This window comes from Carassius auratus, chromosome 42, assembly GCF_003368295.1.
Source record: "Carassius auratus strain Wakin chromosome 42, ASM336829v1, whole genome shotgun sequence".
NCBI classification, from domain to species: Eukaryota; Metazoa; Chordata; class Actinopteri; order Cypriniformes; family Cyprinidae; genus Carassius; species Carassius auratus.
Window position 1 is genome coordinate 8,830,247 of NC_039284.1, and position 11,317 is coordinate 8,841,563.

Sequence of the window (11,317 nt, forward strand, 5' to 3'; positions counted from 1 at the left end):
AGCCAATAAACTTCTGACAGTGAGGCCTCTGTTTGTTTGAGTTGGCTGTGAAGAAAGTTTACATGTCGCTTTATTTGGAGGAGACAGAAAGAGTGAATACGCAGACCAATATTATTAGAAAGCACACTTGTTTGCGTAACTAAATGTGTTGTTCAGTCATACGTATCACAGCATAATGAGGACCGGAGAGTTTATGCATTTATTAATGTCTGGTGTGAATTCATATGACGTGGTAGAACATCATTATGATGTCATTAGAGCTGTTTTCATATTGTGATTCACACACACAGTGTGTTTGTGGCTTTCCATGCTCAGATGTCTGGAGTAGGCGGGAGTGTTGCGTCCGGTTACATAGCTTTAGCTTTTTATAGATGCTCTGTTTTTATGTGTACGCCAACAAATGATTAGACGAAGTATGCAGGAGAACCACCATGGCCATAGATGACTAAACTGTCCACACGTCTCTTTATCTATAAATATTTTTTTCTTAAACAATGTCATGCAAACATGTTTTATGAGTCATATTTGCTGGGCAACAGCCAGCGTGCCAACAGTCTGCACTCATTTTCTACCGTAGTCGATCATTTCAGTCATTTCTTGCTCATAATGTGGAATCTGATTCATGTAACACTGAATTATGTCACAGCTGATTAAACTGTGTCAATATGGATTGGAAAAAACAGCTCACCTTCTGCGGTCACATTTCCTTTGGTAGTAGAGGGATATTTATGCATAATAGACTTAAGTGGTAATTTTTTTTACATTTATGTGAATACAGTAGGTCTCCCTTTGTAAGTGATATATCAATAAAATGTCATTTATTCACTCTCATCATCTCTCTCTCTCTTTCTCTCTCTCTCTTTCTCTCTCGTGCAATCATGCACGTACGTTCTCACCTTGTTGCCAAAGTCTCAGAACAACACTATTATGCGATTCTGAGAATTTATCACAGGTGATGGCAAAATTGCAGGTAAAATCATGCATATCGCTCTGTTCATTGGCCATATTTGCTCTCAGCCACGAATGGACTTTAAATTAACCAGCTTGGCAAACTTGTTAATATCAAGTCCATTGGTGGCTGTAACCAGGGTTTGAAAACTAATGAGGTCTAGGGAGGGGTTAAGAATTGTGCTATATTAACCCCTACAAATGCAACTCATTATATACATTGAACATGTTAAAAGAGACAGGCTTGTAGATGTTTGTAAAAGATGTTTTCTCTGTTTCGGAGGGATGAGCATTGTTAAATCCTACCATATTTATTGCATCAAAATTTGTTAGTACTTTACTATAGGTTAAAGGTGGATGAATTTATCAGGTGTTTATTATTCATGCAACAATACATAGTACTGTAAGTTTTCATCAATAACCAGTGCTGTCTCAACTTAATTGCAAATGCAGACACTCACCTGAGGAGTTTTAAACAGCAGATTAGTCATTCAGAGAACAAATCTTACTTTTGAACATGAAAATTGACCTCATGTCTGGCTATGGCCTTGAGTCCATTCCCCTCAGACAAATGTCAGTGCTTTTCATCGGGTCAGCTATTAATGCTTGATGACCAAAAGTGTTTAAAACACTTTTTGTAACTATATCTGTTCCATTACTTTTGGCATTTCTATATGGCTTTTTTCTGAAATCTGTCAGAAATGTAGCTTGGTTTGATATTTTGTGTTTAATGCAATTATATTTATAACGTTATATGTCCAAATACGTTTTTGTGGTAACCTTTTCTGAGCGTGAGTATTATCTGGAGTCGTTGCCCCTTGTAAAGCAAATGTTATGGGAATTGTAGTCACCGGTTTACGTGTAATAGCTCGCGCAGCGTCCGTATATGAACTTTGTGAAGATCTTTTAAGGCGTGACAGGCAAATTTGACTAAAGTTTACAGACATTAAACCCCGAAATCTAGAATCATTCGATTTGTAGCAGCATTTAAGTGTCACAATAATGTGGAAAAACTACATTTCCCATAATTCTCCACATGACGTATAGCTGTGTTGACATTGCGTACGTGTGAATCGGATGCCTGTATATGGAGAAGTCATGGACAGGAGTGACTTGATCCTAACGGTATTCCTAAGGCACAGCTTACGCTTTAACACGTAGTGTCGATTTTTATTTTGATGGCCTAAATAAGAAATAATCTCTTAAATACAACCTGCACCAGATATCGCACAAGGAGCAAGGTGCGTAAAAAATTGGCGCGAGGTTGAATGTGAAGTTGACCCTGTCTAGACTCTCGCGTTATGATGCCACGAGACAGCATGACTTCCACGGTACAGAAGATCGCCAGACAGGCCCTCACCACATTCCGAAACCCCTCGGCTGTCGGAGAACACGGTAAAGTGTTTTTGGAGAATCTGAGCAAGCTGAAGAGCCTCGTGGCGGAGGTCAGAGCGGCGGACTTGAGGATCGCACCCCGGACGAGCGCGAGCGCCCCGGTGCCGTCTCAGCGCGTGGCGCCTCCCGTCACATACATGCACATCTACGAGACCGACACGTTCAGCATGGGGGTGTTTTTATTAAAAACGGGCGCTTCCATACCCCTGCACGATCATCCGGGAATGCACGGCATGCTGAAAGTGATTTACGGCAAGGTGCGGATCAGCTGTTTCGACAGGCTGGATAAACCTCGAGACGGTGCCAGCGGCGCGCACTTCAGCCCTCCGCTCGTGCCCTTCCAGAGCAGCTCTCTTCGGCCCGCGGTGCTCAGGTCGGTCGGGGAGTACACGGAGGAGAACGGCCCGTGTGTGCTCTCACCCCAAAAGGACAATATCCACCAGATAGACGCTGTTGACGGACCCACGGCTTTCCTTGACATCTTATCACCGCCATATGATCCGGATGAAGGGAGAGACTGCCATTATTATAAAGTTTTGCATGCTCATTCAGAGGCTTCGGATAGAAAGAGTGAAGCCCAGGAACAGGGTGACCTGTGGCTGATGGAGATCCCACAGCCGAGTGAATTCTGGTGTGGGGGGGAACCGTACCCAGGGCCTGAAGTGTCCCTCTGAAGGGTCTGACTATAAACTGTTCATCACAGCCTTACGTGAACCAAGAGATTCCTTGTTCTTGTCCTTACATGTCCGACTGGCTTCCTTATCAAGAGTAAAGTGGTTTATTTGAAATACCTAGACACTTATCCACAGCTGCTGTCTTTAACTTTTAGTTGTCTTTTGGCTATTATTATTATTTTTTAAAATGCATGCATACATTTCCAATGTGTTGCATGCAGACTGTGTCCTGATTTTGCGTACAGGTTTGACAAAAGAACTAGTCTCTGTTCTTTCTCTTTTGCCTGGATTGGCTTTGTTTAGAATGTGATAAATATTTAAGTATTGGCAGCAGATGTGAGATTTACTTTAACAAAGGCTTCACAATGAATCAGAGCAGTAATCTGCTCATCTTGTTTCCACTGCTAGATTGTGTTAATAATGCATTAAGTTATCAGAACACTGAAATGTTTAGCAACAATCTTGATGAATTGGCCTACTGGATACTTTTTTAAAACACTTCTGTTAATTATTACAATAAAGCACTTATTAATGATGACATGTAAATAATGATAATAATAAAATAAAGATGGAAAATTTAAAGACAATTGAAATATGAAGAATATGATGTGAATTTGACCTAAGAAATTAAAGTTGTTTATCCTCAGATTTCCGCTAATAAAAGATGCAATGGAAAAGGGCCTTGTTGATTTCTTAGAATACTTTTTAGAGTTAGAAGCATGTTACAGCCAACGTCCACAACAGTTCAAAGGTCTTTTATGTTCAGCAAGGCAGTTTTTTCATAAAATACAGTAAAAAATAAAAAAATTTGTGAAATATTGTTATTATTAAATAATGGTTTTCTGTTTTGCATATTTTAAAATGTTATTTATTCCTGTGATGGCAAAGCTGAAGTATACTTAATCTTCGGTGTCACGTGATTTTTGAGAGATTATTCTAACATGTTGAAAACTATTTTACTATTTAATATTTTGTAACCTAATTTTTTGATGACTGTAAGTCCAAAAGAACAGCATTTATTTGAAATCCAAATATCTTGTAAAACAATGTATTTACTGTAAATTTAATGCGTCCTTGCTGATTAAAAGTATAAATTTGATTACCTTTTTTGAACGCCAATGTGTTGTTCTTGCAACCTTGAGCCGCGATCAATAGTTTGTCAAAGCGCGACCTCTAGTGTTAGAACCTTGTAATCCCACACAGCATTTAATTTCCCTTCCATTGATTCTCAAAAATACACCTTGTGGTCATTATCAGTTTATTCAAACACATGACAGTAGTAATGGCAATAAAAAGACTCACTGTAAACACTACAGAACAACTGCAGTTTGCACAATGCACGTGAAATATTCTGTGACTACAACAAAACACATTCAACACTTAAATCGAAAGCTGCCTTCCCATATCTGTGCCCTCACATAGTTCCAGGTATAATGGGTCATGCACTGACCCAGCAGTCAGAGCTTGTTAAAGTGTTACCCAGTACTCGAGCTGTGAGGAGGCTCAGGCGCTCTTCTATCTTTCTGTCTCTGGTGGATTTTGGTGTGCCTCCGTCGCTCGTCGCTCCTGGCGAACTTCCTCCCGCAGAAGTCGCAGGAGAAGGGCTTCTCTCCGGTATGCGTGCGTATGTGCGTCGTGAGGTGGTCGCTCCGGCTGAAGCTGCGCATGCAGATGCGGCACTGGAACGGCTTGTGGCCGGTGTGGATGCGCACGTGGCGCGTCAGCTCGTCCGAGCGCGAGAACCTCCGGTCGCATCCCTCCGCGGGACAGGGGTACGGCCGCTCGTGGACCGGCGTCTTGCACGGTCGGTTCGGGTACTTCCGTGGCCGCAGTATTGGCCTGAGTGGGACGCTCTGCGGATGGGCGCAGTCTACAGGCGGCCTCGGCCCCTCTACCGGACACGCCAGAGTAAAGTTTCTAATGGTGTTCAAGGGAGTCAGAGGCGGAGGGACTCTGAGGGAGTCAAAAGAGCACGAGAATGGCTTGATGTCCTGAAACATAGCCATGTTGTCCCTTTGGCTGCTGCTGGTCTGATAAAAACCCCCATAGTCGGGAACGATGGAGAAGAGCGTCCCGTCTATAGTAGACTTTGGGGTTGGGTAGGACGGGGTGGCGTATGTTAGGGGGCACGTGGTGGTCGATAGGTAAGCCGAGGGGTCCTGGTAGCCATCGGCGCTGCAGGTGTAAGGGGGTGGGCCTGTGTACATGTGCTCCATGCCTGTTCTGGAGCAGTCTGGAGTGAGGTCTGTGGGAGCCGAGGGGGAGCCCGTGGAGAATGATCCCGGGGAAGCCGGCCTGTCCTGCACTCCTGCACTGACAAAGTTGATTATTCCCTCCTGATTCCAGCTTCCTTGAGCCTCGATGGAGATTGTGCCTGTGTAGGCGATGGACGCACTGTGTGGAGGAGAGAACTTGCTCGGGTCTGTCAGATCGAGACCCCGTTTCTCCGTCCCGAAGCTGTCGGTGCTCAAGCCACCTGTCGAGTAAAAACAAGACATTTCTATTGAGCAAGTACTTCTTATTGCGTGCATTTCCAGCAAATCACGCATTCGGCACGTGATGTCTAGGAAAATATAGTAAGCTATTTGTTTTCAAAAGATAGTATGTAGGTGGCGAAATATATATGCGGGTATCTCTCGGTATTCTGGTTGGACCAAGTTTAAAATGTTTTCAGTCGAATACTGGATGTCCTTCTTCTTAATGAACTGTAGAGGAGATATTTAAAATCTGTCAGGGAATATTTTTAGTCCACGTGAGTTTGTTTTTAAATTGTTCTGAGGGTCAGTCTGTGTGTGGACACGCGTTGGCTACAAAATAGTAGTCTAATGAATATTTCCACAGTTGAAAAATACAGTTCAGTGAGCACACGGTCAGCTTTTGTGACAACATGCCCCGACACAAGACAGACTATAAACTTTTCACCGCAATATACACATAGTGAAACATAAACACAGACAATTGTTAAAAACAACGATCAAGTAAAGTGTAACGTGAAAAAAAAAAAAAAAACTTGATTTGGGCAACAGCAATTCTAATGAATAAATTATTAAACCGTACTAAAAGCACAGACAACGAGATAACAAGAGTTCAGGCTCTCTTGCCTGGCATAGCCTGTGTATTTGATTGAAGCTAAATTATTATAATTAAAAAAAAAAAAGTTTTACTCAAAAACGTTTGGTTACTTATCTACAGCTTTCGTGAATAGCTGTTATTTTATTATTATTTATTATAAGCATCCTTGTATTTTCTTACCTCGCGACGCCTCACTGAAGTGTTCAGAAGCAGAACAGACCCCCACATCCACGGGACAGAAGCCTGATGTGGGGGTCTCATCCAGAGAGCGTATCAGATCATGTAGCGACGCGTTAGTAGCTGTCGCTGTCATTTTGATCCTCGGAGGTTTTTTTTTTTTTTTTAAGGAGCTGAACTGTATTCAGTTGTTCTCAGATCTTTTCGGATCTAGCCGATGTGCTGCAAATATGTTCACTTCAGTGCTGTCTTCATAACCGCGCTTCGGTCTGTTAGAGCTCATCAGCTCCCTTCATGTGTGCTGCAACAAGTCAAACTTTATCTCGGAGTATGCGTTTAAGAAGAGCCTGTCAGTTGCCCATGACGTCACTGACCATACAAGGACAGAACCGGACAAAAAAAAAAAAAAAAAAAAACAGGGTTCTTTTCTTTTCTTTTTTTCTTTTTACATTTCTAACTCTGCTTAACTTTAATTTGTTGTGATTGGATTGTTGTGCATATATTGCTGTTATATCCGAAATAGATTTGTGGTCCATGGAAACAATTAGATGTTTTTCATTTTTAGTAACTTTTGGTGTATGTCATTATCAGGAATTCCGGTTAGCGCGCATTCCATAAATGGACATCATCCGGTAATCGCAAACACGCCCCTTTTCGACTTATATGGGAGGCATCCGGGAAACTAGACACGGAAAATAAAGAGCCACGATGAGCTGACGTCCCACAGAGGAACCGTAATAAAACTAAATTCAGGAAAGTGATATTTGAATGTGTTGGAAAGTTATTCTAGTTTCTAGAGAGCTAAGGGAACATATTTATTAATACAGGCTACAGAACTTTTTATTTTCCTGGGTAACAAGATCATTTTGAGTAAACATTACTGAAAATGGACTTTAAACATTATCAATTAATTTTACAGACATTTCTGTTAACAATAAAACACATCACTGTGAAGTGTAAAATTCAAAACACAGGTAAAACATCAGTAAAAAATTAAATGAGTACCCTGTTTTTTACCTTTATATTATATTTTAGACTTTCACAGCATCTCAGAGTATTTTTAGAAGCTGTTTCATAAAATATATAATCTAACTGCATGCAGATACTATAAGTTTTCATGTGGTTTGAAATACTACGTTTAGCATACACTATTTAATACATAGCCCTGTACTGTAAGGTCTTATTTTCACATGTTCTCTGTTAATATGACTGACACATGTAAGGCCGTCCTCGGCTCTTCATCATCTCTCTCGTCACTTTTTGTTTTTCTGCCACCATCTTCTATTTTCATCCACGGCAGTATGAGCAACAGAGCGTTGAGGCCTAGCTCCTAGCCACCCACTCTCTGGACCAGCCCCTTCTCCGTCGTCGTCTCTGAATAGATCTGCTTTACTTCTGTACAGACTCCCCCAGCCCTGATCCCATTCACACAGCACTCACGACACGGCACACAGATCTTATTTAATAGATCACAGTCTATCATAGATCTATCTATCTATGATATCATGTCCTGTCCACATCAGCTCTACTGCATCTCCAGCAGTCATTCACTGTCACCGACAATCTGTTGCCTTCTAGTTCAGCATATAAACTGTATATCTGTGAAGCTCAGTGATTGGTGAGTTCAGGTGTCTTAAATGAATAGCATTGATTTTCCTCACAAAAGCCAAACATCTATTCATTCTAAAATTTTGTTGGGGGCAGCACAAATGTTTGCGTCCTTTGTCTTACGCCTACAGACACAAAAATGTCTTGCCATTGTGTCAGCGCTGCTATTCACCAGAAGAAGTTAATTGCAGCTGTGGAAGACACAGCATTTATATAACGCACAAGACAAGTTATAGCACAAATATGAGCACAGATGATACTGAAATGAATTAAATACCAGATAAAACTGATAATGTGTGAGAAGAAAAATGAACCATTAGCATTTCATCCAATATCAAACGGATAATTATGTTAAATGTTAATTGATATATTTTTAAACAAAGTGAATTGTTCATAGCAGATGGTAGATTATTTCGGCGGGGTGTTTGGTACCCCTCTCATGCCCTCGGTGCCTCGCACGCCCACGCAGCGCCATGTTGGGATGGGTTCACAGCCCATTTGGTTTGCGCTGGCTTTGGTGATGCGTGGGGGTTTGTTGACCCCTGCACACGACGATTAATCAAACGTCACTCTGTGATTTCTCCAAAACTCATTATTCCTTTTTTATAACACAACACGCCTCTGTTAAATGCGTTTTTTTGATAAATCACCCTTTTAGGCCTATGCCCACTTCCATCTGAATCTTTTTTTACTTATTTGATCTAGTCAGAGAAATTCATGTGAAGTTTTGATAACTGTTCATTTACAGAGTCAGTTGTTTTATTCACCAAAAAAAAAAAACAACAGTTAATTTTCTCAAATATGAAAACAACCAAAGTGTTGGAAGTTGGTCAGATTTTGCAGAAAGAAAGGGGAAAAAAACAGTAAAACTGTGAAATATTATTTCTATTTGAAATATCTTTTTATTTTATTTTACATATTTCAAAATGTAATTTATTCCTGTGATGCAAAGCTGAATTTTCAGTGTCACATGATCCTTCAGAAATCATTCTAATGTGCTGATTTGCAAATCAAAACACTTTTATTATTATTATCAATGTTGAAAACAGTTGTGCAGCTTAATATTTTTTAAAGAAACCACGATGTATATTTTTTTTAGGATTCTTCTGAACAGCTTTTATTAGAAATAGAAATATACTTTAATATTATAAATCACCTTTTAATCATTCTAGCGTAATAAAATGAGTCATTCGTTTAAAAAAATGAATAAAAATTGTGCCGACCCCAAACTTTTGAACACGTATCTTTTAGGAAAAATAAAAAAAGTAATTCTCATTAAAACATTAGACACTTCAACACTTACCGTTCTAGACGGCTGCGTTCTGCTGAACCAGCGGAGAGCTTTTCTCTTGTCCGGGGTCTTCACGGCTTTCTTCTGCTGTTCGCCCAAACAGACGTAGTCCTCTACATCTCTAACAGGAGGTTCATGCTTTTCTATTCATTCAGAAACCAACCAAACACGGGATAATGCACTTGTTCCCACCTCCAAACACCCTCTCTATTGCCGCTGGTATGGTAATGAGTGAGATTTGGGGAGGCCAGCAGATTGGGCCAGAGTCGGGAGGGTTTGGTTTAAGCATGTTACTCTTAAAAGGCATGGCGTCCCAAACAGCTGACCCTCTAGTGACGGGGTCCTGAGCAACAGCAGAACGGGTTCTGGAGCTAAAAGTTTTCTTTACAGAAATAGAACGTTTTGTGTTTACAAAAACACCGTCTTACGTTTCAGTTTTCATCAGTTTTTGATACATTCGATGTAAACCTAGAGAGCTTTAAAGACCTCTGTGTCTCATTCCCTTCCTTTAGACATCTTTAATAGTCAAGACTGAGGAGGGTTAAACTTCTAAGAATTGATATAATAAAAAAAAAAGCCTTAATACTGTAAGTTAAAGTTACTCCAATCTGTTTACTCGATTCACTCACCTGCATTTTTAGTAACAGAACTTCATTTTCTCAGTTTCTCTATTATAGTAAGTGCAGTTTGTTTAGGCAGAACATTACACAAAAGGTTTCACAAGATTTTGGCTGATGCTTCAGAACCACAACGAAACGCTTACAAGCCGAGAGCTTGAGAAGATACAGCGACTGAATCACTGTTTAACCCACTGCCACACAACAAGGGACGCTCGGTAATTAACCATTAGGAAATGAAGCAGTACATGTATTATTTGTCTCGCGTTAAATTGAGCTAATGTAATATACTATATATATAGTTTTAACATATTCAAAGCAGATATAAGCATACAATCATATTTCTGGGTGAGAAGCTCCAGTTGTTTTTTTCTATAGGGATCAGTGAACCCCCATCACACAAAATCCTTATGCGTAGGAGGAAAGAGCAGGAAGATGGATGACCGAGCCTCTCTATGTTTGATGGTATTGCCCATGTCATCAGCGAGAAACAAAAACACGGAGAGGACGGGGAGCGGGGATCATTAGATGGGACAATCAACACGGGCCAGCTGGAATACCACTGTCCCTCTCAATGTCCACCACTTTGTCTCAATGCCGTAATCCTGTGTGAAAGTGCTGCGTGTTTGAAGATCAAAACAGAAATGACAGAACTTGATGTTTCAGATGTTCAGATGCAGATATTGCTCAGCTATGCTTCTTCTGAATGGTCAAACACAAACCATCCGCCCCCGGAGTACACATATTCAATAAAATCAAACAATCAGAATACAGCCTCTACATTACAAAATCAATTTTACAAATATCAGATGAAAAGAGTCTCTCATGCAGTGCTCGTTATTAAACTGTAAGCTATTTAACAGTGAAACGTTGCATTATTTAAATGTTTGTTTAAAATGCAGGCTGAAAAAATCATTTGTGACATTGTTTTGAGGTAAACGATCACATTTTCCCTCGGTTACAGGGAAAGTTCACCTCAAAAATGACATTTCTGTTGTCATTGACTCAAACCAAACCAAAGATATTTTGAAGAATGTTGGTAACATTGCATTTTTTTTCTCGATACTGTGGAAGTCAATGCTACCAGCAGCTATTAGGATACCGACATTCTTCAGAATATCTTCTGTTGTGTTCTATTGAGCACTTTAAAGAGAGTTATGTCTATCAGATCATGTGACTTGATACTGTCTCTGTGATTTTATCTGCAATGCACGTGACGGAAAGAATTGTAATGCACTGCCGCTCATCTAAAAATCATTTCCATTTGAGCACGTGATGCTGTTTTCTTGTCACTGTGGCTCTGTGTTGTCCAGCAGATGGCGTCATACGCTGTGAGGTCACACTTCCGTTCTCGAGCACGTGTCAGTGTTCAGTCACTACTACTGCTGTCTGTCGGGAGGAAACCCTTCTGAAATCTGACTGAAATAGAAATTCAATATAGTTAAAAAAAATTTTTTTCAAAGTATATGAATATAAAATGTTCTGGCAACACGTAGTTACTGGAGCTGATTCGGGTTGATAGCTACACATTTTTC

General features: G+C 40.4%; 2 protein-coding genes across 2 annotated transcripts; one reads left to right on the forward strand and one right to left on the reverse strand.

Moving 5' to 3' along the window:
* The first annotated feature begins 2,010 nt into the window (after window positions 1-2,010).
* Window positions 2,011-3,695, forward strand: LOC113060565 (2-aminoethanethiol dioxygenase-like). The gene has a single exon (XM_026229585.1). It carries the CDS (start codon window positions 2,250-2,252, stop codon window positions 3,015-3,017), a length of 768 nt encoding a protein of 255 aa, XP_026085370.1. The 5' UTR covers window positions 2,011-2,249; the 3' UTR covers window positions 3,018-3,695.
* Window positions 3,696-4,258: 563 nt separating this feature from the next.
* LOC113060562 (early growth response protein 2b) lies at window positions 4,259-6,584 on the reverse strand. The gene is made up of 2 exons (XM_026229581.1): window positions 6,270-6,584; window positions 4,259-5,493 (listed from the first exon to the last, which is right to left on the reverse strand). Exons 1-2 carry the CDS (start codon window positions 6,400-6,402, stop codon window positions 4,493-4,495), a joined length of 1,134 nt encoding a protein of 377 aa, XP_026085366.1. The 5' UTR covers window positions 6,403-6,584; the 3' UTR covers window positions 4,259-4,492.
* Window positions 6,585-11,317: the final 4,733 nt, after the last annotated feature.